General features: G+C 45.3%; 1 protein-coding gene across 5 annotated transcripts in view; it reads left to right on the top strand.

Moving 5' to 3' along the window:
• Positions 1 to 26,159, top strand: part of usp24 (ubiquitin specific peptidase 24) — a 150,228-nt gene that overhangs the window by 57,940 nt on the left and 66,129 nt on the right. For 3 of the 5 annotated variants that reach the window (XM_084309162.1, XM_084309163.1, XM_084309161.1), the window contains 21 exons: positions 1,536 to 1,639; positions 2,125 to 2,232; positions 2,322 to 2,417; positions 2,854 to 3,015; positions 5,897 to 5,989; positions 7,185 to 7,292; positions 7,389 to 7,538; positions 8,611 to 8,742; positions 13,929 to 14,040; positions 15,428 to 15,504; positions 16,414 to 16,554; positions 17,842 to 17,895; positions 17,987 to 18,102; positions 18,929 to 18,995; positions 19,154 to 19,264; positions 19,364 to 19,462; positions 23,325 to 23,498; positions 24,484 to 24,569; positions 24,949 to 25,057; positions 25,343 to 25,498; positions 25,803 to 25,900. In XM_084309162.1, the coding sequence (XP_084165288.1) occupies positions 1,536 to 1,639; positions 2,125 to 2,232; positions 2,322 to 2,417; positions 2,854 to 3,015; positions 5,897 to 5,989; positions 7,185 to 7,292; positions 7,389 to 7,538; positions 8,611 to 8,742; positions 13,929 to 14,040; positions 15,428 to 15,504; positions 16,414 to 16,554; positions 17,842 to 17,895; positions 17,987 to 18,102; positions 18,929 to 18,995; positions 19,154 to 19,264; positions 19,364 to 19,462; positions 23,325 to 23,498; positions 24,484 to 24,569; positions 24,949 to 25,057; positions 25,343 to 25,498; positions 25,803 to 25,900 (2,353 nt within the window). The remainder of the gene's footprint in view (positions 1 to 1,535; positions 1,640 to 2,124; positions 2,233 to 2,321; positions 2,418 to 2,853; positions 3,016 to 5,896; positions 5,990 to 7,184; positions 7,293 to 7,388; positions 7,539 to 8,610; positions 8,743 to 13,928; positions 14,041 to 15,427; positions 15,505 to 16,413; positions 16,555 to 17,841; positions 17,896 to 17,986; positions 18,103 to 18,928; positions 18,996 to 19,153; positions 19,265 to 19,363; positions 19,463 to 23,324; positions 23,499 to 24,483; positions 24,570 to 24,948; positions 25,058 to 25,342; positions 25,499 to 25,802; positions 25,901 to 26,159) is intronic. The other 2 variants (XM_084309164.1, XM_084309165.1) reach the window with 1 other exon arrangement.

Here is a 26,159-nt window from a genome sequence, read left to right as displayed (position 1 = left end):
CACCCTCTCAGTGAGAATCCGCGCTGCCAGGTGAAAAGAAGCGGTTGATTGGCTGGACGTGTGTCGGAGGAAGCACGTGGTAGCCTCCACTCTCCCAGACCGACTGTGGGGGGTAAGTGCGCAGCGACCAGGAAGGGGATTGGGAATTGGCATGACGACTAACATTGGGATGGGAAAAAATCGGAGGAAAAAGGAGGGGGAAAAAGATAAATAATAAAAAAAAAAGGGAAATGGATAATAGATTTTTCAGCCCGCTTCTCTAGCGTGCATAAGTATACATATACTATCGATAATCTAGCGTTTATTTGAAAACTATTCATAAATAGGCAGAAAAATTACAACATGTTTTGTGTATTCCAGTAAAGGGCGATTATCACAGAATCTTTTTTTTTCTGGAAGGAAAAAAAAACGAGCGTTTTTCAAAATGGTATAAAACGGAAATGTACCGATTTAAAAAAAAATAATCCGTTTCGACAATGTTGACTGCAAACAAGTCATTGATAAGCGACGGGCGTATTAGACACATAGCCATAATTTAAGATATAGTTTATGCGTTCGCAAATTTGCTCGCTCTCCCATTGACTACAGCGCCGGCACTCAAGCGCTATCTCCGGCGCCCCCTGCTGGCACTCAAAGTGTTAAGAGGTTAAGGAATATCAAAATAAAAGCAGACGTTGAACTTGATCATGCATATTTATTAGAAAATGTAATTATAGCACTATGTTATCAATACACATTTATAAAACGAGGCATATTTAGCCCAAATATGTTGCCAGCGCATAAAAAAAATATTTATAAAAAAGTTTTTACTTGCCAATGCACACTACACTGTCACCTACCCATGACCCCACTTTGGGTCGCGACCCGTAGTTTGAGAACCGCTGATCTACAGTATCTATCTATCTCTCAATAGTACATGAAAGGAGCTGGTATCGCACTCCTTCTGCACTCCTTCCTCCTGCCTCCTTTCACTTCTGACTCCTCTTTTCATTATGTTTTCTCTCCATCCTCTTAACTGCTTTATATGTTTTATTTGTGTGTTTGTATTGATGGCGTTCTAAAATGTCTGTTTTGATTTGTTTATTTGTATTTAGTCAGTGTGTTCCCCTCCTTGATGGCATTCTCATTACATTTCTTCATGTTTTTATTTGTATTTAGTCAGCTTGTTCCCCTGCTCGACGGCTTTCTCATTACATTTCATTATGTTTTATTCGTATTTAGTCAGCTTGTTCCCCTGCTCGACGGCGTTCTCATTGCATTTCCTCTCCCTCCTCTTCACTGCTCTTGTCATTTCTCTCCCCTCTCTTGTTTCCCATTTTCATTATTCTCTCTTCCTCCATGCTTCAGTCATTTATTAATATTTTCTCATTTTGTTCCCCAAATTCGATTCCTGTTTTCATTACACATTCTCCCCGTCCTCGTCATTATTTCCATTGTGCGTGTCCCACTCCGTTCCTCCCCAGGGTTGTTTGTTGCGCCTTTATGGTGCAGGGAGTAACACCCGCATTCCTTGTGATTCCTGTGGGTGGTTGCAGGTAACATCGACCAGGCTCAGTACTGTGAGAGAATAAAGGGAATCATTGAGCTGCTGGGGAGTAAACTGTCTCTGGACGAACTCTCTAAGATCTGGAGGATACAGGTGAGCAGCTGTACTCCTGTACCGTCTTTGTGTCCAAATGGGTTGCAAGATTCTGTTCAGTTTCTGCCGTATTAGGTAGGGATTTCCCCATCAAGCCCCCGATCATTTGCATCTAGTCATCATTAGTCATTTACTAGTTACTGCTGAGTTAGTAAAACCAAAATCAAAATGTAGGTAAGATATGCTTAGCAATTGAATAGCTTTACTAAGAAGAAGGTAGCTTGCATCACAGCTTTCCCTTAATGGTGTGGGTGGAGAGAGATGATGCTCTTTATATCCCTAAGTGTCCATAAGCCACACTGAACTGCTGGAATATTTTAATGTTGTGTATATATCATATAATTTGTGGATTCAAATAAACTGTTTAGTGTGTGTGTGTGTGCGCGCGTGCCTGACTATTTGTATACGTGTGTGTGTGTGAGACAGACGGACCAATGTCTGCTTTCAGATAGTCTGATTGTTTTTCCCATGTCTGTGTCTTCCAGGCAGGCCAGTCGTCGACAGTCATTGAGAACATTCACACAATCATCGCTGCTGCTGCTGTCAAGTTCAACTTCGATCAGCTCAGCCACCTCTTTGTGCTCATACAGAAGGTCAGCAGGCTGTCTTGATTTTGCTTGTGTCTTTCCACGAGGCTACGCGGAGCTACTAGTTGAATAAAAGTGTCATGTGTGTGTTTCAGAGCTGGGAGGTGGAAAGTGACCGTGTGAGACAGAAGCTGCTTAGTCTGATTGGGAGGATCGGCAGAGAGGCTCGCTCTGAAGCTACGACAGGAAAGGTGCGTCCATCCATCGGTCGGTCGGTCGGTCTGTCTGTGTCTGTCTGTCTGGGCTGGAGATATTCATAGTAAATGGTCACTGCATTTTTATAGCGCTTTCATCCATAACACTTTACGACTTAAGACTCACGTTCACACACCGCCGGCGGAGGCGACCCTGCGATGGGCCGACCTGCTCACCGGGAGCAGTTAGGGCTTTTAGTGTCTTGCTCAGGGACACCTCGGCATGCTGTGTCCGGCAGGAGCTGGAATTGAACTGGGAACCTTCCGATTACCAGACGACGGCTCTACTTCCTGAGCCACTGTTCATTGGTGTTGTGGGAAATAAGATATTGTAAAGCATGCACTGGTCTGGTTACATAAGCATAGCCTTGAGTCTTAGCTGTCTTAACGTGGGTGTGTGTGTGGGTGGCTGTGTGTGTGTGTGTGTGTGTAGGTGCTGGAGGTACTGTGGGAACTAGCCCACCTCCCCACCCTGCCGACCAGTCTGGTTCAACAGGCATCTGAGGAACACCTGGGGATCCTGAGCGATGCGTACGCGGTCAAAGAAACCGTCAAACGCAGTTACATCATCAAATGTATCGAGGACATCAAGAAGGTGAGATGGACACTCACACACGGTCCTCTTCATATAGTATGTCCCAGTTTCTAGTAGGGCTGGAACGATACACTTCTCTACCGATTTGATACTCCCGATTTAGTATGTGTTTGATATTACGATGTATTGCGATTGTTTATTTACTTATTTTAACAATGGCCCATGTTAAATTATAATCTTCTTCCAGAGACGAGGCACAATATGAGTCATATTTAGATGGCTAGTGCTCTCAGCTATAAGCTAACAAATAACGATTAGCTTGTTATGTTGAATTTATGTACAGAACGTAGCTGGTTATCTAGTTGTAACCACCATTATATACCAGTATATTCCTTATTATAATGGAAGCCCTGAATGAAGCCAGTGTGTTGCAGAAAACTAAAATAACTTGCTAACTAGGTTAGCAAGCTATGTTTGTGTAATGTTAGCTTGTTAGCGTGGCTACTAACGTCTGCATCTAGTCTCCAAAACGTCAGTCGCCTTGCTCTTTCTCTTTTTCTCCCTAGAGTCACACAGAATATGGCCTTGATTGATCTTGCTGCCTTGTAGCAAGCATTTGAACGGATAGAAAATGTTGACAATTGAGAGAAATATCTCCTTGTATCTGTAAACATGCACTACGTCCATGCGCTTTAATGCTTCCCACCGGAAACATAGTGGGTACATTTTGTTCCGCCTGGCTACTTTGCCCGTGGCAATCGAGTGAGGTTACATATCTATTCAGGAATCGGTGTTTAAAAATAATCACAATACTTAAATTAATAAATGTTTCCCCTTATTTCTGGTTATAGCGCCACCCCTCCCCACCCCTGTCTGTCTGTTCCAACAGTGTTGGTCTAAAGTTGGCTCGTCCGTCTCAGTGCAGCATAGGCTGCTTTACTTTTAACTTTTGCTTTCATCCTTTGCCTCTGAGTCTCACCCCCACGTCTGACCGCCATGGAGCAGTGCTGGCATATGGAAATGAAGCAGCTCCCCATCTGTCCCCCCAGCCCGTCTCTCTCCCCTCAGCCCGTCTCTCTCTCCCCTCAGCCCGTCTCTCTCCCCCCCCCCCGTCTCTCTCCCCTCAGCCCGTCTCTCTCCCCCCAGCCCGTCTCTCTCCCCCCCCGTCTCTCTCCCCCCAGCCCGTCTCTCTCCCCCCCCCGTCTCTCTCCCCTCAGCCCGTCTCTCCCCTCAGCCCGTCTCTCTCCCCTCAGCCCGTCTCTCTCCCCTCAGCCCGTCTCTCTCCCCTCAGCCCGTCTCTCTCCCCTCAGCCCGTCTCTCTCTCCCCTCAGCCCGTCTCTCTCCTCAGCCCGTCTCTCTCCTCAGCCCGTCTCTCTCTCCCCTCAGCCCGTCTCTCTCCCCCCCCCCGTCTCTCTCCCCTCAGCCCGTCTCTCTCCCCCCAGCCCGTCTCTCTCCCCCCCCCGTCTCTCTCCCCTCAGCCCGTCTCTCCCCTCAGCCCGTCTCTCTCCCCTCAGCCCGTCTCTCCCAGCAGCCCGTCTCTCTCCCCTCAGCCCGTCTCTCTCCCCTCAGCCCGTCTCTCTCCCCTCAGCCCGTCTCTCTCCCCTCAGCCCGTCTCTCTCCCCTCAGCCCGTCTCTCTCCCCTCAGCCCGTCTCTCTCCCCTCAGCCCGTCTCTCTCCCCTCAGCCCGTCTCTCTCCCCTCAGCCCGTCTCTCTCCCCTCAGCCCGTCTCTCTCCCCTCAGCCCGTCTCTCTCCCCTCAGCCCATCTCTCTCCCCTCAGCCCGTCTCTCCCCTCAGCCCGTCTCTCTCCCCTCAGCCCGTCTCTCTCCCCTCAGCCCGTCTCTCCCCTCAGCCCGTCTCTCTCCCCTCAGCCCGTCTCTCTCCCCTCAGCCCGTCTCTCTCCCCTCAGCCCGTCTCTCTCCCCTCAGCCCGTCTCTCTCCCCTCAGCCCGTCTCTCTCCCCTCAGCCCGTCTCTCTCCCCTCAGCCCGTCTCTCTCCCCTCAGCCCGTCTCTCTCCCCTCAGCCCGTCTCTCTCCCCTCACCCCGTCTCTCTCCCCTCAGCCCGTCTCTCTCCCCTCAGCCTGTCTCTCCCCTCACCCCGTCTCTCTCCCCTCAGCCCGTCTCTCTCCCCTCAGCCCGTTTCTCCCCTCACCCCGTCTCTCTCCCCTCAGCCCGTCTCTCCCAGCAGCCCGTCTCTCCCCCCAGCCTGTCTCTCCCAGCAGCCTACTTTATCATAAAACACCTCCGGACAATCAGGAGTTACTGCTCATGTTAAAGCTTTTATGTGACAGTGAAGGAAGGGTCAATAATTGCATCTGTTCCCCTCCCCTGCTTTTCTACTCCTCCTCCTCCTCCTCCTCCTCCTGTTCTGTCCCTCTGAGGAAGAGAGAGAGAGAGAGTGACTCTGCAAAAGGCAAGGTCATCTCCTCCCTCCCTGTTTCCCTCTCCTTTCCCTCTCTCTCTTTCCCCTCTCTCCTTCCCCTCTCTCTCTCCTTTCCCTCTCTCTCCTTCCTCTCTCTCTCCTTCATCTCTCTCTCCTTCATCTCTCTTCTTCCTCTCTCTCACTCTTTCCCTTCCTCTCTTTTTCCTTCCTTACTCTCTTACCGTCGTCCTCTTCTGTGGCTTTCCTGCTCTGATTCAGAAGATACACACACACACACACACAGGCATACACACACACAGGCATACACAGACACGCACACACACACACACACGCACACACACACACACAGGCATACACACACAGGCATACACACACAGGCATACACACACACACACACACACACACACACACACACACACACACACACACACACACACACACACACTCACTGCTGCCACCCTGGTATACTCGCCAGTATTCCAAGGTTATTGGTTTGTACACACAAGCTTATCCATGCAGTTGTCCCCCCCCCTCCCCTCAAATGACATTTATGTTTCTAGACTCAGACTCAGGAGGAAAGTAAAGGCAGCGAGACACAGATCTCATTTCTTACTGGCTCTTGGGGCAAGAAGAAAGCCAGCTCATTGCCCAAAGTAAGAGAAGCCCCACCCCTCCCCACCCCCTGCATACCCTTCTGAGCAATCAGCATCCAATCTCACTGCTACTGTCTTCGTGCCAGCAAACCAATCCTGGAGGAGGGCTTGATCACAAGAGGGATTGTTATTGGTCACAGGGTGATTGTTTCACAGTTGATTTTTAAACCTGTGTGGCTCCACAGAGGGTGTGATAATTGACCTCAAGCCCCACCCTCTTTTCTTGATTTCTTGATTTCTTTGAGATGGGTCCATTCTCTCTTCTGCTTTCCTATTTTTAAGACGGCTTTGGCGCTGGCTAATGATTACACAAGGGGTTCTGGTGATCTGGGTGAGCGCTGGCTGAATATTGGTGGTGAGGAGTGATTCAGCTGGTGGAGGAGTCAATACAGTTGTGTGGGGAAGGTCAGCACATCTGCTGCAACGGAGATCGGACCACAGCCATAGATGTTCAGAGTTCAACAGAGGAGAGATGACGCTTTGGCTTTTGAGCCTCCTCCTTGGCAAGAAGGGTTTAAATGAGGAAAGTCACGTCACGGAGGCCTGTTGTGATGACAACACACAGACTCATTTGTTGAACTCCTTCCATCTCTGGCTCTGGTTGTGCTCCTCGCGTTTCACAAAACCCATACTAGGAAAATGGTGGCACTGTGGCAGCAACAGCAAGACGATAAAACACAACAGATATTGTGATCTGTGTTATTAAATCTGAAGACCAAATACACCCACGGACCCCATTCTTCAAGTGTGTGTGTTCAGACGCTCATGCTCAGGGCTTGACATAACTTTTTGGATCACCAGCCACTGTGGCTAGTGGTTTTCCAAAGTCACTAGCCACTCAGCATTTTCACCAGGCAAAAATCTCACACACACACACTCAACACAATCCAAATATCCAGTTCGTTTTTAGTTTGGCTACTTGAGACAGAGAGACTCTCATTACGCGCAACGCAAGTAAGTGTGCACTGCGTAGAGGGAGAGAGCGACTCTTCACTACGACTCTAAAACGGTGACGCTGCATGGTCTACCCGCCAAAGTGGCTGGTAAGAGTGACAGAGTTACACACCACTGCCGAATTCTACTCTCATTTTGATGGCAGGTGTTAATGTCAAGCCCTGCTTATGCTTATCTTTTTTTCTTTTTGTACTGGAAGTCGGTATATGAAGAGTAACACGAGGTGTGTGCGTGTGTCCAGGCTTCTCAGCAGAGCAGTCCTCAGGCGGTCTGGGTGGTTCCTGCTCTTCGTCAGCTCCACGAGATCACACGCTCCTTCATCAAGCAGACGTATCAGAAGCAGGACAAGGTGACACACACACACACCACACCCTAATGACACAGATCAAATGTACCCACTGGCTTTTGTTGCCATAGTAACCACCCCTCCCCCCTCCCACCTCAGAGCATCATCCAGGACCTGAAGAAGAACTTTGAGATCGTCAAACTGATCACAGGATCCCTGGTGTGCTGCCATCGGCTCGCCGTGACGGCCTCTGGAAATAACGGCCTCTCGGGCTCCACCTTGGTGGATGGTCGGTACACCTACCAGGAGGTACGTCTTCCTGTCTCATTTAGCTGGTGTGATTGAAGCATACACTTGGGTACTTCGGAAATGGGGCCAAGCAAGCCACCGTTCCCAGAGTGAGAATAGGCTCTTTTCACGGCAGCCATTTTTGACATGTCATCGCAGGGTAATTACTAACATTTTATTATGGTCCTGTTGCATTTAGGTGTGTCGCAACCATTCCAGTCGGACCACATTTGGCCCTGGCACACCTAAATGGAATGGGACCGTAATGATTAATGTTATTAATCACATCTGTGTTTACCCTGTGGTGACATGTCAAAATGGCTGCTGTGAAAAGGTACAGAGAAGCAACACAGGTCCGAACTCAGGATGATCTTCAGATGGATGCTAAATCCTTTTCCAGTGATCCGAACTAGGATGATCTTCAGATGGATGCTAAATCCTTTTCCAGTGATCCGAACTCAGGATGATCTTCAGATGGAGGCTAAATCATTTTCCAGTGATGTGGAAATAGCCTCATAACGTAGGCTAATCAAGCTAGCTTAATGATTTTGCCTACAACTCCTCAGTTTAGCTACCACAAACATTTAATGTTGTGAGTTGGCTCAGCTGAGCAGTTGTCTTGCTTGCTGCCTTGCACTCTCTCTGGGTTTCAGTAAGGGAGGGGCTGGCATGCTGCCAGAGCAAACCATTTTAATGCTCATGTTGTAGTGACTGAAATCACTGTCGTTGCCGGAAGTTGTAGAATGCTGCCTTAAACGCATGGCTGTATGAGCCTGAAATAAAGACAAGACTGCAAGTCACATTTGCTCCTGTGCTCCATTATCAAGTTCCATCTGCCATTTATTACAGACTCAGTATTGCTATGTTTTATTTCAACCATCATTGTCTCAGACAGTACGAACGCAACCTGGGCCATGCATCTCACGGCAAGTGTATTGGTAACAGATTGATTAAACAGGGGTTACGAGGCCGACAGAGTTACCGTAGATGTTGCTAATGTATGTTTTGGGTTGAAGATGGTCTGATTTCTCTCTCTCTCTCTCTCACTCACTCACTCACTCACTCACTCACTCACTCACTCACACACACACAGTATCTGGATGGCCACCTGCGCTTCCTGGCCTTCTTCTTGCAGGAGGCCAGTCTCTACCTGGTCTGGAACAGAGCCAAGGAGATCTGGGAATGCCTGGTGTCAGGACCTGACGTCTGTGAGCTGGACAGAGAGGTACACATTAACACACACTGGAGTTATCTGGGGGGGGGGGTCGGCTGCAAGGTCACTAAAGCCCTCTCTCTCACTGTGGCACGACTGGTACAGTCCTCCAGTAGGTCCTGTGTGGCTCAGTGGGCAGAGGGTTAGAGCCACCCATACTGAGAAACAATTTGTGTCCTAGTACTAGAAAAGCGCTGTAGAAAGGCATTCATTATTCATGTTTTCCTCAAGAGTTTCTTCCTGGCTGGATGATAAGGCCACCGAAACATAATTCTGACAAATGTGACACTAAAATGCTCTGAAATCAATAGAACATTTTATTCTTTTGGGACGATGAGGCAGCAGCTTGTCCATTGCGTAGAAGAGGAAACACTTGCACGCATACACACACACACACACACACGTGCACACGCATACTTGGCTTGCTTCCTTCATACAGGAATACAGGCTATTCTTGTTATCTATTACAGTTGTGTGTGTGTAAAGTCCACAGTGTTTTTGTACTTTAGAGATGCATTTGGTACACTCTCCCATGAGGCGATGTTAAAAACATTAGAGGAAATACACCTGCCTCAGCCTTTTGTGAATATTGTATCCAGTGTATACCAAGGTTCATTTATCCAAGTTATCTGTGGGCAGCAGCTCACAGAGCCGATTGCACTGAAGGTGGGACTAAAAACTGGCTGTCCCTGGAGTGCCGTGAACTTCATCCTAGCACTCAACCAGTGGATGAAGTGGATTTACCAGTGCGCTCCTCTGCATGTCCGATCCCCAAATCCTGTTCAGGGATACGCGGACGACGTGCAGGTGTCATCACGACAGGAAGATGTCATCATTAACATGCTGGCATGCACTGATGAGTTCCTCCAGTGGTCAGGGCTGGAGGTGAAGCAAGCCAAGTGCGCCGTACTCCATGAGCGACGCAGTGGAGGCAACCGCTGGTATAAGTCCAAGAATGACAAGCCCCCCTCCTTTCTTGTAATGGGCCAACCCATCAAGGTGTATTCCCGTAATGAGACCTACCCATACCTTGGCCACAGGTTTAACATCGCTGGAGAGTGGGGGGAGCAGGTTGAGGAGCTCACTACAGAGTTTCTCCATCGTCTACACCTGATTGACCTGTCCCCCCTCCCCGTCCTCATGAAGTTCCAGGCTGTGAGAGAGGTGGCTCTGGCAAACATTCAACACCTTTTTGCCAATGTACACATCCCTCTCAAGGCACTGAGAGAAATGACAAACAAAACTGTTCAGCTGGTCAAAGTGGGTAGGCCTCAACACACACTCCACACGGGGCATGATCTTTCTCCCATGTGGAGAGGGAGGGCTGGGAGTCTCCAATGTCGAGTGGACCTACATAGCCACCAGGCTAGCCCACCTGCTCCACATGCTTAACAATGATGATGTCATCATCAGAGAAATGGCCAGGGCCTCTCTCCTGCTGGATCTACGCAGAAGGAAGATCCCCCTGGCCACCGCAGACCAGAATAACTTCCTCGGCTTCAGGAAGAAAGACTCTGGGAAACTGGACTCTCGGGCCAAGGGCTCGGGGTCTGGTCTGACTGGCCAGATCTCAATGACCTCTGCAACCAGACTGGCGTTCAGCTGAAATGGACAAGACCCAACACACAGACTGAAGTCCCTGTATCTGATGAACTTATCACAGACCCCTGTGTGGTTGTGAAGGCCAACATCACAACACCGCAGGAAGAGACTGTCGAACTGCACAGAGACTCTGCAAGGAGGGTTCTGCTTAGCATGAAGCAGTCTGAGATCAGGCAGCACTGGTGTGGACTCAGATTACAGGGAAAGCTAGCTTGTTTGGAGTTTGCTGACCACTCAGTCTCACACTCAGTGTTTAAGAACGCCGCTGTTGGTGAGGCTGTTTTCAAATTTACCATCAAAGCAAGACTGCAGGTATTACCCACTAAATACAATCTGTCCACTTGGTATCCTCAAACTCACAGTCCATTCTGTTTAAACCATCAGGATTCACAACACCTAGAATCCATTGCACACATAACAAACGGATGTAATGCATACAAACACCTGTACATCGCTCATCATGACCGTATTGTGGACATTGTGTCTGATGCGGTACGGAACATATCACCATCTAGTGCAACCAGATTGGTTTGGCCTTACCAACGATGTCTTTGCTAACATACCAAATACACCGGATGTTGTTTTTGTTGACACCAGCCACAGAGAGGTGCTGGTCATAGAAATAGGCTGTACCTTTGATCTGTACATGGACCAGGCCTTCTGGGACAAGTATATCAAATAGTTCAAAAAGTTGAACTTCAGTTTGAACAGGCTGACTCTAGAGGTATGTGGCAGGGCCTCAGAACGATGACAGATTACAAAGGCACCTCCCTCAAACTGAACAGTGACATCTCCTTAGCAAATTATCTCAATACCTTCTATGCGAGGTTTGAGGCTGTGAATAACAACACCAGCCTACAAACCACTGCAATGGAGGGGGGGTCGCTGCTGATGGAGATTCAGTGTACAGAACATGAGGTGAGGAGGACCTTTTAAGAAAGTGAATATCAGGAAGGCAGCAGGACCGGACGGCATCCCCCGCCGCGTCCTAAAAGTCTGTGCCGACCAACTGGCCCCGGTATTCACTGACATATTTAACCTGTCCCTAGAACAGGCCGTCATCCCCACCTGTCTGAAGAAGTCCACCATTATCCCTGTACCCAAAAAATCTACGCCCGCTTGCCTCAACGACTACCGCCCTGTAGCTCTCACCTCCATAGCCATGAAGTGCTTTGAGAAGCTAGTGAAGGGCTACATCTGTTCCTCCCTCCCCATCAACCTGGACCCCCTGCAATTTGCATATCTCCCCAACAGGTCCACGGAGGACGCCATAGCCCATGTGCTGCACACAGCAGCATCACACCTGGACAAGAGGCAGGGGAACTATGTGAGAATGCTGTTCATCGACTACAGCTCGGCATTCAATACCATAGTCTCCTCCAAACTCATAGCCAAGCTCAGGGACCTGGGCTTGAACTATGACCTCTGCCAGTGGGTCTTGGACTTTCTGACGGGTAGACCCCAGGCGGTGAGAGCAGGCAACTGCACCTCCTCATCCATCACGCTCAACATAGGGGCCCCCCAGGGCTGTGTTCTGAGTCCCCTCCTCTACTCCCTGTACACACATGACTGTGTGGCACAGCGGAACAACAACACAATCATCAAATTTGCTGATGACACAGTAGTGGTGGGCCTGATCTCTGCCAACAACGAGAGGGCCTACCTGGAAGAGGTAGAGAATATGTCGCAGTGGTGTCAGGAGAACTGCCTCTCCCTGAACGTCAGCAAAACAAAAGAGATGATTGTGGACTTCAGGAGGTCGGGGGGCAGGGACTACAGCCCCCTCAGCAGCGACGGCGCACCGGTTGAGAGAGTGAACAGTTTCAAGTACCTCGGAGTCCACATATCCGAGGACTTGACATGGACCACACACATTGACAGTGTTGTGAAAAAGGCACAGCAACGCCTCTACTTCCTCAGGCGCCTAAGGAAGTTCCAAGTCAGTCAGAATATCCTTAAGAACTTCTACTCATGCACAATAGAGAGCATCCTGACTGGCAATATCACCTCCTGGTTTGGGAATAGCACCGCACAAGACCGTAGCAGACTACAGAGAGTGGCCTGTTCAGCCGAACGCATAATTGGAGGGGGGCTTCCCACTCTCCAGGACATTTACAACAAGCGGTGCATGGGTAAGGCTAAGAGAATTATCAAAGACTCCAGCCACCCAAACAACTGCCTCTTTGAACTGCTGCGGTCAGGCAATCGATACCGGAGTCTCATGGCAAGCACAGAGAGATTCAGAAGAAGCTTCTATCCTCAGGCCATCAGAATGCTAAATGACAATAACACTATGTAACAACCATCAAATGCACTCGCAGCACACACACCCACACTCACACACTCACTTTAAACAAACAACTCACTGCAGCACCCACTTTAGAACACCTAAACACACTTTATATTTATTGGTAAAGAATTTGCACAACCCATACCTTACTGTAAATTGTACCTAAATTGTACCTCATCCCATTTCTGCTTTGTACTGTATAGTATATTGTATTGTAACTCAGGTATTTCTACTCTGCATTGTACATTGTATATATGTATATACTGAACACTTTTGTCTACGTACTTGACTTCTATTTTATACTCGCTATACTTATTTTGTACTTATCTATTTTGTCTAGCACAGTCTCTGGAGTGTAACAGAAAGAAGCATTTTGTATAAAAGTATTCTGTACTTCTGCATGACAACTAAAAAAGAAACTTGAAATACCAACCACTGCTCAGTGTGATGGTCGACCTTGGGTATAGGTGTAGATATAGTGTACTTGTATTCGGAAGTCTTGGCCATGTATACAAATGCACCATGACCGGTCTGAGAATTGCTGCAATGTCTAAAAGAAAAGCCAAACAAATTGCCAAATATTGCTCTGTCTCAGCTATTATTGGCAGCTTAGCCACGTTGAGAAGGAGGCAAGACGCTCGGACGTTGTGGACAGCGACTCCTACAGGTCGGGTGGTGCGCCTGTACAGCAGAATCAGGAAGCAACGGGCGCAGCGTGAGCCTACCACGCGTTACTCCTCGCCGCTGAGAGATTGCGCTGTGCTGGTGAAAAGATGAGACGGGGTGCTCCAGTAGCACACCATGTTACCGCGCTCGCGCGGGACTCCGTGCTGCATCACGGATCTGGTTGACTCCGAGTTCGATTCCCGGACTCGCCGTCATTTGCCGAATGTCTCCCCCTGCTCTCTCTCCCGTTTCACCCTGCAACTGTCGGTCATGCTTGACCAGAAAAGCGATAAACGCTAAAAAAAAAAAAAGTTAAAAAAAAAAATAAAAAATGAGACGGCTGCCTCCTCGTGTACCGGAGGGGACACGTGATGCAAGGCTTCGTCCACATTGCAGCCGACCAGTGGGAGGCATGGTCTAACAACGTTCGAGACAGGGGAGGGTAGAATTGGATAATACGAAATTGGGATGGGAGAAAAATAGAAAATGGGGAGAAAAAGTAGATAAAAAAAAAAGAGGAGGTGCTATGTGTACCCTTAAGTGTTCAATGCTGCTTGGCCCTGATACATTTGATTCCCTGTTTATGTAATATAATTTGTGGAACCAAATAAAGTATTAATGTGTGTGTGTGCGTGTGTAGTTGTGTTTTGAATGGTTCACTAAAGGGCAACATGACTTGGAGAGTGATGTTCAACAGCAGCTCTTCAAGGAGAAGATCCTGAAGCTGGAGCCCTATGAGATCACCATGAATGGTGAGTCATGCTGCCAGAAGATGCACCTTCACATCCTTTTATGATCCATTCATTACATAGTGATCATTGTAAAATAGGGCAATTAGCCTGCAACTGACATAATAGTTTATTGTTTATTGTTTAAAAGGATCCCCATTAGCTGCCACCTAAGTGGCGAGCTAGTCTTCCTGGGGTCCACACAGAAAGACAACACAAAACATAACAATACATGAGATACATATGACAATTCACTTAACACTTTCAGTGCCGGGCCGTGTTTTCCTTTTTACTCCGTTGATACCACGGTCCACGGCCCATGTAACGTTAATATCGCCTAATCTATGTTTTAAATTATGCTATGTGTCTAATCTGCCCATCGCTTATCAAAGAATCATTTTCCAGTCAACATTGGCAAAGCAGATTGTGTTTTTATCGCTTCATTTCCTTTTTATAGCATTTTGAAAACCACTCGGTTTCGAAGAAAAAACAACACCTTTTTACTGGAATATTCCAGAACGTTATCATTTGTCGGTCTATTTATGAATCGTTTTCAAATAAACGCTAGATGGTCGATAGTATATGTGTGCGCACGCACGCTCGTGCCGTGCGCTGATAATCGCTGCTATTATTTCCTCATGGCTTTTACAGTGAAACAGCCATATCACATATAGTGGAAACGCTTATATCTTCATGAAAACAAGTCTGATTATCCTAACACTGATAACATAGATTCCTTACCTGACATCAGATGGTATCCAAATGGTATATTCCAATTCCTGATCACCATTCGAAAAAATTGATAAGTATATTGATCCAACGTGTGTACAGTATAACCCATGATCGCCGCGGCTCAGAGGCTCCAGAATGAACTCTGGTAACTCCGGCTGCATGGGTGAGAAGTAAAATGTGGACTGGAATATTTTTTTCCCCCATCCATTTTCATTGAGTCCATTCCAAAAGGGTGATTTACCATCTGGGAGACGATAGGGGGCGCTTTTTTCACATCTGATCGCCGGCGGCCCCTGGATCTCCAACGGTAGGCTCGCGTGATGCAATATGATTTCAGATCGCTAATAAAAAAATTTAATTCCGAGAAAAGCCGTGACGTGGCTTTCAACGTCACGATCGTAAACCCGAGATTAGCCGTGAGTGGCGCTCAAAGTGTTAATTAACAATGATAATCTAAAAACAGTAAAACATTGTAGATATCATTATAAACATCAGAATATTTTGCTCACATATTTAAGTAGTGCATTCTCAGGTGGTATTTGAAAGACACTTTGCTATTCAATTTACTTATGTTCAGTGGGCAGTTATTCAAATGATTGATGGCACGATAAACAACTGTCCTCTTTAAAGCATTTGATTTTGGACGTGGTAACATACATTTCTCAAATCTGTCCCTCAGGGTTCAATCTCTTCAAGACCTTCTTTGAGAACGTCAACCTGTGTGACCATCGCCTCAAACGCCAGGGGACCCAACTGGTCAGCTTTACACCTCAACTTTTACTTTATTGTCTGATAATGAGGCCCGAGGTCCATAGCAAAATACATTAGAAGTGTACGTAATCAAAACATAAGTGAATTGTTCCCACTTCCCAGACACAGTGTAATGGTTAAGACGTTGTGTCTATAAAACAAAGCGGGGCTCGCAACTCACTTGATGCTCCAAGGTGTTTTAATTGACAAAATAACAGCAGTTATCAAGTATGAATACAACCCAAAAAATGACATCTTTTTATACATGAAATTAAATAGATTAGATATCAGCCCCACCTGGTGATCAGGGGCGGTCCCAAGACTTGCATGATTTATACATTTTATACATGATTAAGTAACAATTTATCTTTTCATTTGAAATTTTTTAGGAGATTTTTTTAGAGAAATATATATATATTAAACACAGTTATATATATATATATATATATATATATATATATATATATATATATATATATATATTTCTCTAAAAAATCTCCTTCTAAAAAATGTGTTGTGTTGTATTCATACTTGAAAAAGACCGGAAGGGTCGGTCGAAACGTTGTATCTACTGCTGTTATTTTGTCAATTAAAACACCTTGGAGCACCAAGTGAGTTGCGAGCCCCGCTTTGTTTTATGTATTACTGTTTTTACAGTTTGGCTCAGCACCAAGAAACGGAGGATGTGTGTTATTTATTTTTTCTAAGACGTCGTGTCTCCCTGCCGGCCTGGGTGTGAATCCCTCTAGAATCATTACTTTGCCTCCACTAGTAATCTGTCTCCCTATTGACCTCCCTACTGTCTCAATGAAATTAAAAACACAGAGGGAATTGGACCTCCCACTCATATTGTCTGTGTGTGTGTGTGTGTATATATATATATATATATATATATATCACGGTGTGTTTCTGCAGTGTGTGGAGCGCCTGGACTTGGCAGGGATGGATTTTATCTGGCGTATCGCCATGGAGACCCCAGATGAAGAGATAGCTAATGAAGCCATCCAGCTCATCATTACCTACAGCTACACCAACCTCAACCCCAAGATGAAGAAGGTTGGGCTCTGCATGTGTGCTCACAGGCTTTTTGTATTTATTTTTAAAGGGGACATATTATGTCATATTATGTATCTGTTTAACCATTTTATATGACTTCCTTAGATCTGTGGAGCATATTTGTTTTATTTATTAATTTTCAAGTGTCTCTTTCTTCCCTTGTATTAAACAGCTGTTTTATTGTTATTTCAAAACCATGCTTATTTTCCTGCCTGGCTATTTAAATTGTTTAATGAAATAATTAAAGCTAATTTACTTATTGTGTCCCCCTTGTTAGATCACAATGAGCAATACGTGTGCACAGCTTGTTTAACCTCTTAACAGGCACCCAGAAAAGTGGCAATTATTTTACTTGAACTTGAGGACTGCATACTTTTTTTGCAAAGCTTAGCTTTATCCTTTATACTTATAGCACATGCATGAGCCTGGTCTCTTTTGAAAGAAAACATTCTGAAGTTACTAATACAAAAAAGGAAAATCACTTTTAGTGCTAATGAAATGGAGTAACGGAGGTCTGAACTTGAGTTGAACTTGAACTTGTGTACTCACATTTTTCTGTAGTGGTTGCAAGATTCCATATTCCAATAGTCCAGCATAGAGGTATAAGCTGGAACACCGCGGTTCCATAGCCTGAAGTCTTATGTAGTACAGGTCCAAATTCTAGGTTCTCTTATTTGCACCCCCCACGTGGGGTATCGTTGGAAACCTACACTCGTTGGCTACAACGCTGACTAATAATTTTCGCCATCAGTGGATGATTGGCAGTTCTGGAGCGTCTGGAGTCCGGGGTGGTCATCTGACACGTGGCGCGTAAAAAGGCGCTTGCCTGACATATCGTCATGTAACTCGAGAACCGAGGCACGGATTTGGTTGAGTGAGGTGCCGTTCGAACAACAACAAATGGATCTATCGAACAGTATATTATATGTGCAGCGAAAAATGCAGCCCAGAGCCGCTAGACGCTCGCAAAGTGCCCTCACTTGCGTGCGTTCCGCACACGTCGGCCCGTGCACGTACCCCACCTGTTAAGAGGTTAAGACTTCAAACCCTGGCCATTTTACTTACTTTACCATTTTTACATAGTGCCTAAATAACATTTTAGGCTGCGAAATCCATTCAAAGAGTAGGCATCAATCAGTTTTCCATAACATGTCCAACTCCCCATTAACAGTAGATGAGCCTGTCTATTTGATCTTTGAAAGCATGCATGTAATGAGAGCTGCAAAGCTTTGAACAGGCCATACTACTGTATATTAATTTGTTCTGACTTGTCCTTTGTCCCTGTAGGATTCTGTGTCCTTGCACAAGAAGTTCATTGCTGATTGTTACAAAAGACTTGAGGTGAGTAAGTTGTAGTTGCATTCATCATAGAAGAGACGGGAGACGAGTCTTGCATAGAAGTCTTACCTCTCTCTCTCACTCTCACTCTCAGGCTGCTAGTTCTGCTCTGGGTGGTCCTACTCTGACTCATGCTGTTACCAGGGCAACCAAGATGCTGACAGCCACTGCCATGCCGACCGTGGCCACGTCTGTTCAGTCACCATCCAGGTACTCAGTCAATACAATGAACCCCAACTACTATGAAGAATACAGTCGATACAATGAACCCTAACTATCGTGAAGTACACAGTCAATACAACCAGTATAAAGTATACAGTCAATACAACTAGTATAAAGTACAACTAGTATAAAGTACACAGTCAATACAACTAGTATAAAGTATACAGTCAATACAACTAGTATAAAGTACACAGTCAATACAACTAGTATACAGTCAATACAACTAGTATAAAGTATACAGTCAATAAAACTAGTATAAAGTACACAGTCAATACAACTAGTATAAAGTATACAGTCAATACAACTAGTATAAAGTACACAGTCAATACAACTAGTATAAAGTATACAGTCAATACAATGAACCCTAACTATTGTAAAGTATACAGTCGGTACAATAGTATAAAGTAAAGGTTCAGACAGCATGAACTTTTTGGAACTGACCAATAACATGCCCGTTTCTTTGGCATTACATTAACAATGTTTTCTGAAAGTTCTTGCTATGTTTCCTTGTCTTAATAAATTTTTTACGATTTGAAGCATTGGGGGTCACTCATTCACATGAACCATCATACACTGGGGAGTCCTTCTAGTCCTTCTCATCCTGGAGCCAAGACCCTTCATCATTCACTAGCCACCATGAACCATCATACACTGGGGAGGGAAGTCCTTCTAGTCCTGCTCTCATCCTGGGCTAGAGCATTCATCATTCACTAGCCACCATGAACCATCATACACTGGGGAGGGAAGTCCTTCTAGTCCTTCTCATCCTGGGCTAGAGCCTTGTCGTTTAACTAGGCATGTTCTCTCCCTCCAGATCCACTAAGCTGGTCATCATTGAGAGACTGCTGCTATTGGCCGAGCGTTATGTCATCACAATAGAGGTAAGCTCCGCCCTCTTCACCCACGAGTAGCTCATCACTATGATAATAACTGTAAATATATGACGAGCAAACATAAGCGTGTGTATCATAGTTTAGCACTGGGAAGCATGTTTGTGGCTGTGAGCAGAGTTGAGCTAAAGCTTTGTGTTTCTCTGTAGGATCTCTACTCCGTTCCTCGCACCATTCTACCTCACGGAGCTTCGTACAACGGCCACCCCGTCGCCCTGCACGTCACCTACGAGTCGACCAAAGACACCTTTTCTCTTGAGGTACAGTAGCCTTCATGGATCCCCAGTGTTGCACCTTTATATACAATGAATCCACAATAGAGACAATTCCTCTCTGTGTGTGTGTGTGTGTGTGTGTAGGCGCACAGCAACGAGACGGTAGGAAGTGTCCGATGGAAAATCTCTGAACACCTGAGCTGCCCTGTTGATAATGTCCAGATCTTCGCCAATGACAGCGTGGTAAGTGTCCGTTTGTGATGTGGTGTCTGTGTGTGTTTCTATGTGTTTTATTTTTTCTATTTGTAAGTCTACCATTTTAACTGTCATCTCCTCATGAAAAGATATTTGCCCCCACCACCATCCCCTGGTGGCCTGAGGGGGTATTCCTCTGGGTCTTGTGTGGGGGCTCTGGGTCCTCTGCAAAGCCTCTGCACAACCCTGCATCAATCGCCTCCCCCCAGCCTGAGTGGTGCAGATTTGAGAGTAGGACTGAATGATATGGACAAAATATTATTTTAGCAGTCATAGTGATATAACTTGCTATTTTTAAGATATTCTCTTAACCCTTTCACTACCACACTACAGAAGGTAGTGAAATGGTTAACCATTTGTTGTGTGGCAGTGAAAGGGTTAACCGTTTGTATTGTCGCAGTGAAAGGGTTAACCTTTTGGTAGTGAAAGGGTTAAAGATTCAGTACAAGAAAGATTGTGTTTTTCAACACTGTTCAATATAATCTGTAAAATCACCCAAAATGTTAGAACTGTTCTTGTTGTTGTTGTGAAAATGATTATCCCCCTGGATATCAACAGAATCAAACCATGTCAGATATCCAATCCGCTTCCTTGAAGATATTACATAATGTACTCTGGTTACTCTGATTGGCCCATCAGTCACATCTAGTTGAGTGCTGTAAGAACAACACTCTTCTTAACACATTCCCGGCCATTGGGATCCGTCTAATCTCACTCTATGAGGCCAGCTTCTCATAACAACGTTTCACTGTGCGTGAGGTTGTTTGTAGAGCTAAATCTATATTTTATATTATTGCTATGTGTCCATTGTCATTGACAGTATAAACCTTCCCTTCAATATGCCATAAAGAAATAATTTTTTCTTCAATACGTTCCCATTTTATAGCGTCGTGAATATGAACGTTATACCGCATTTGTCTAGGGTAATTCCTGCAAAGCTAGTTATAGGGCGCTAAGCTAATAACGTTAAATCGTTTGGCGTTTCGGCCCTACACAAGCTACAGTTAAAAATCTAAATGCATATGATCGGTATCATGGTCCACCATGAATGCATGAAAGGGGGGCGCGGGGGAAGTCGTTTCTGATTATTGATTACCAATAACGGCATTCGTTATTACGTTATGTACATATACCGATATGCCCTACTTTGATTACTTGTATTATTGCACAATGTCGTTCTATTGGATTCTTATTATATTATTATTATTGTATTATGCACAATCGTTGCGGGCAAGACCCCCCGCATTTCACTGTATACTTGTATGCCGTGACAAATAAAACTCTTGGCTGAAATTGACGTCAAATCGCTCTTGCCTGTGGCCGGTTGGATTCCAAAAATAATTTACCAGTTATTGATCGCCATCTGGTAGATCGATATGTCCATTGGCTGATGCTATATTCCTTTACTGCATACTGAATTCGGCGTTGCAATAAGTATTCCAGGCGATCGGTTGAAGCGGTTAGCTTCAGGCTAACAGAAAAATGTACCCGGAATGAAAAAAAAGTTACACCAGGTCTGAAACAAGCATTACTCCATTCTCGAGACGGCGCCACTACCAGGATCTGGCCAGTAATGCACTTTTCCGAATCCCAATGGCATTTTCCAGCCAACATACAGCTCTGTGACATTGAGTAGGCCATTAAAATGGAATAAAAGCTAAAACTAGTCAATAACGTATATATACGTTGTTGGCCCTTTAACACATTGGTTGCCAGCCGGATATGGCGATTTATCGCTTGGATGCCACCACGTTAATGAATGGGAGGACGAGCACATTTGCGAACGCATAAACTATATCTTAAATTATGGCTGTGTCTAATACACCCATCACTTATCAATGACTTGCTTGCAGTCAACATGTACGAAACGGATTGTTTTTTCATCAGTACATTTCCGTTTTATACCATTTTGAATACGAGTATAGTTTCGGAGAGTTCTAGTAATTTCAGAGAAATTCCGCGAAAATAGCCATTTACTGGAATACACAAAACACGTTATCATTTTCCGGCTGATTTATGAATCGTTTTCAAATAAACACTAGATTATCGAGAGTATTTGTGTTCTTATGCACGATACAAAAGCGGGCTTAAAAATCATTTATTCGTGCCGCGCTCAGTGCCTAACGCCACACACACACACTCACACACGTTGTGAAATCTGTGAAAAACAACTCTGATTAACCCAAAACTGGTAACATAGATTCCTTACCTCAGATCAGATGTTCTGCAAAAAGATGAATCCAATTCCTGATCGCCATTCCAAATATTGATCGCGTTTATTGATCCAACGTTATAGTCCGAAACGCATGATCCAAGCTGCTTCCAGCCTCGCCAGTGTATCTGGTAACACGACACTGCTTGCCAGAGGTGGGGAAACCCTGGGGCGGAGTTTTTCTCTGATGCACTTTTTCACTCAATCCAATCCAATGATGTGCATTACCATCCGGGAGACGATAGGGAGTGGTATTTGCCCTTTTCGAGCTCAGAGCCATTCCCAATGATAATGTCAGGCTGGACGGATGAAAAATGAATGGATATCGCTAATAAAAGAAATGACGATTAAATAACTAAATCTCGTTATTGGCAACCAACGCATGGCGGCCAACAACGAGATCTCTCGTTGTTGGCAACCAATGTGTTAAGCATGGAGCCCAATAACGTATATATACGTGGTTGGCCGGGACAGTGTTAACAATCAAGCATCCATTCTATAGTGTCTCTAGTGAACAGAGAGCCATGTTGGCTGTTACTGAGAGTTGGCTGTGCTCAGAGTGGGTGCACTAAAACACTTAGCGCAAATCACATGATGCACCTGAAGCTTAAAAAGTGCTACTTATTATCACATTAACATCCCACAATAAGCAATTTATGACTGGATGAAAAAAAATAATCATTGTACCGGATCTTTAAGGTTTGAATCTACATTTCCTTTTCATGTAGTTTAAACCTCTCAGTAGCATTTTGTGAGAATACATTTACCTACTAGATAAGTGTAACACAATGAGATAACGCTGTCTCCTATTGGGTTTCCGTGTATCGTATGGACTCAGTGTTTCTGGTGTAAGGAGGCACATCTGCCAGACTCATTTACTGTGTATTTTTAGCATTATTGGAAAAACGCTCATATTGCAGTCTTCATGTCGCAGCTAAAAAACCCTGGTCTCTCTTTTGTCTCTCTCTCCATGCCTTCATCTCTCTTTTTTTTTCTCTCTCTCCACTCCTTAATTTCTCTCTCTCTCTCCATGCTTTCATCTCTCTTTCTCTCTCTCTCTCCACGCTTTCATCTCTCTATCTCTTCATGCCTTCATCTTTCTCTCTTTTTTTCTCTCCATCCCTTTCTCTCTCTCTCTCTCTCCAAACCTTCATCTCTCTCTTCACGCCTTTGTTTCTCTTTTTCTCTTTCTTTCTCTCTCCACACCTTCATCTCTCTTTCTCTTTTTCTCTCTCTCCATCCCTTTCTCTCTCTCCACACCTTCATCTCTTTCTCTCTCTCCACTCTTTTGTATTTGGGCTTCAGAGTAGCTATACTGTTTCTGCCAACCAACTGCCCTACATACCCATCGCCACCCCCTACCCCCAGAGGTCCACAATGGAAATAAGCCTTTTGGCTTTATTGTGTTTTAACCTCTATGATTTTTTAAATGTATGTATGTATTCCTGATGGGCAGTTTTATATGTATCTTTTATGAATTATCAAATTAATTCAATCAATCAATCTCTCCCTCCCTCTCTTTCTTTCTCAATGTCTTCATTTCTCTCTCTCTCTCTCTCTCTCTCTCTCTCTCTCTCTCTCTCTCTCTCTCTCTCTCTCTCTCTCTCTCTCTCTCTCTCTCTCTCTCTCTCTCTCTAGTTGACTATGAACCGGGACCAGAAGCTGCTGTCTCAGTTGGGTTTCAGTGATGAGCAGAGCCTAACTGTAAAAAGTTCTGGTACCGGTACTCCCTCTGGTAGCTCTGAGTCCTCCGCCTCCGCCTCCAGTAGCTCCAGCTCTGCCGTCTTCAACTCCGCCTACGCTCTGGAGCAGGTACTACTGTGCATACTCACTCACTCACTCACTCACTCACTCACTCACTCACTCACACACACTTGTGGTGTTCAGACTACAAAGGTACCTATAAAGGTACAAAATGGCCTCAGAGTCACTATTGGAAGTATTGCGTGCCATGGACATACGTTGTTGATATGATTGTTATGAGATTGCATGAATTCTATAACTAGATTTAATTTTTGCTGCGACCAGCAGCTCTTTAGCTCAGTTTGTCGTCCAGTTGGTTGGTTGGTCCACAAACAGCCTCTAGCAGCCATGGGCTCACATGCTCTTCCATCTAGTCGCTCTCACATGCTCTTCCATCTACTCTAGTCGCTCTCACATGCTCTTCCATCTACTCTAGTCGCTCTCACATGCTCTTCCATCTACTCTAGTCACTCTCGCATGCTCTTCCATCTACTCTAGTCGCTCTCACGTGCTCGTCACGGAGTGTCGCGTGTTCCATTGAAAACTAATGATTTCCTGTAGCTTGTAGTGTGAAAATACTGTTGCCGTCACCCACTCACTGCTCATACAGTTATGTATAATTTAGGGATGTTGACAATTAATCGAATCGATTGATTGATCGTTAAGGATTTACTCAAACACATGACATTTACTCTATCTACTATCAAACAATGATATAATGTTACAATGTTTTGTTTGTCACATATGCAGCCTGCCCGCTTAAAGTCGACACAAATGTGTTCTAATATGTCTAGGCCTCTACATTTCAATGTTTCATATGCCATGCAATGTTGCGAGAATGCAATATGTCGCCGCTGCGGAAAAAATAAACCTTTTGATTGAGGAAACAAATACATTTGTTATTGTTTGGTCAATTGGGTATTTTTTGTTACAATTAATCGATTAATTGATCATTAAGGTTATCAATGATCGACTAAGGAACGTGCTTACAATTTGCAACCCTAGTATAATTCTTAAACATCACTTAGTTTCTGGTGTGTTTTATTGCCTGTAGGAGAAGTCCCTGCCTGGTGTGGTGATGGCGTTGGTGTGCAACGTGTTTGAGATGCTTTATCAACTGGCTAACCTCGATGAGCCCAGGTATGACTAAAACACACACACCCACACACACAAAAACATCCCAAACGTTTACATGTCAAGGACACTTAGGTAGATACAAATTAGGCCAGGCACTCGCATCTAATTCGATTTTGTACCACGCGCTCTCATCTGAGAATATCTTTGTTGTCGAGTACAGAATTACATGACTGTCTGTTGTTGGGGAGATAACGATGATGATGATGGAGAGTGAAAACTATAACCAAACTATGATCTCCCCTTGAGTTAACTTATAGTAAATGAACTACAGTCAGTAACAGTGATATTAGTCTTTTGCGAGAGACATCCTGGTACCTCAAGGAAACCGTCTGGTGTGCGTGGCAGCGAGGCATCTGTTCTCAGGCGTGTTTGTTTGCTACAGGATCACTCTGCGAGTGCGCAAGCTGTTGCTGCTGATCCCCACGGACCCTGAGGTGCAGGACGCGCTGGACAACTTTGTCCCTAAAGAGTCCAGTGTCTGGAGCCACCAGGTCCGTCTGTCTCCATGTTAATTGTCTATCTGTCTCATTCTGCCTCCTCCTGTCTTTCTGTCTGTCAATCTCTATCTCTCTATCTCTATCTCTCTATAGGGGCACCCTCTGAGGGGTTGTGGATGTATTACACTAGATCTATCAATTGTGGCTCTATTTATCTGAAGTTATTGAGTGTGGGTGTATTACTGCGCAGGTGTCAATAGCTAAACAAATGTTGGTCAAAACCTCTCTACCTATCTCTCTCTCTCTCTCTCTCTCTCTCTCTCTCTCTCTCTCCTGTAGAAGACTCTGTTTACCCTGGGCCAGGGGTCAGGCTCTCGGTCTCCTTCCACGGCGGCTAAGCACCAGCACCAGCCCAGTGCTGCCTCCATCCTGGAGGCCCTGTTCCGGTCCTCTGCCCCTGGCATGTCCACGTTCAGAGTACTCTACAACCTGGAGGTACACACACAGACACACACTCATAAAAAGTGTAATTGATTAATGTGCGATTATTTGGAATGAGGGCCGTGTAGACTAAACCGCATAGAATAACACCTATCGTGGTTATAGTCGAATCTGCATTCCAAATGATCAAAACTCTTACCACTTAAAAGAAATAATAATAACGTTATAATATTACTATCTAATGTAGAGCAAGTATTGATCCTTTAGTTTCCCCTGCCATCTCCCTTATTTTCCTCTCCTCCCTCCATTCTCGTTCACATCTCTTCATTCATCCTTCTCTCTGCTCTCTGTGTATCAGGTGCTGAGTTCCAAGCTGATGCCCACGACTGATGACGAGATGGCTAAAACCAGCGTCAAGTCCTTCTGTGAGAACTTCCTCAAAGCAGGAGGCCTCAGGTAAATAACGAAGCAACGGGAGGAATACACAGACATGACAATAGCGGCGACTCTATAGGACTGATTAGTTTGATGTTTTCCCTGTTTTTATCTGTTTTGTGTACTACATTTGACTTCTGTCTAGATAAAGGTTTGAAATTAATTAATATGAAAAATGTGCACCGTTATTGATGATGGGCTATTTCATCGCCATGCTTAAAGGAGCAATAGGCGGCTGTTGATTAACAAGCACACAGGTCACTAGAGGGTTTAATAGACG

This window comes from Notolepis coatsorum (genome assembly GCF_963971535.1).
Source record: "Notolepis coatsorum genome assembly, chromosome: 2".
Taxonomy (NCBI): domain Eukaryota; kingdom Metazoa; phylum Chordata; class Actinopteri; order Aulopiformes; family Paralepididae; genus Notolepis; species Notolepis coatsorum.
The sequence above is the reverse complement of the archived record's forward strand: the minus strand, read 5'-3'. Positions and strand labels throughout refer to the sequence as shown.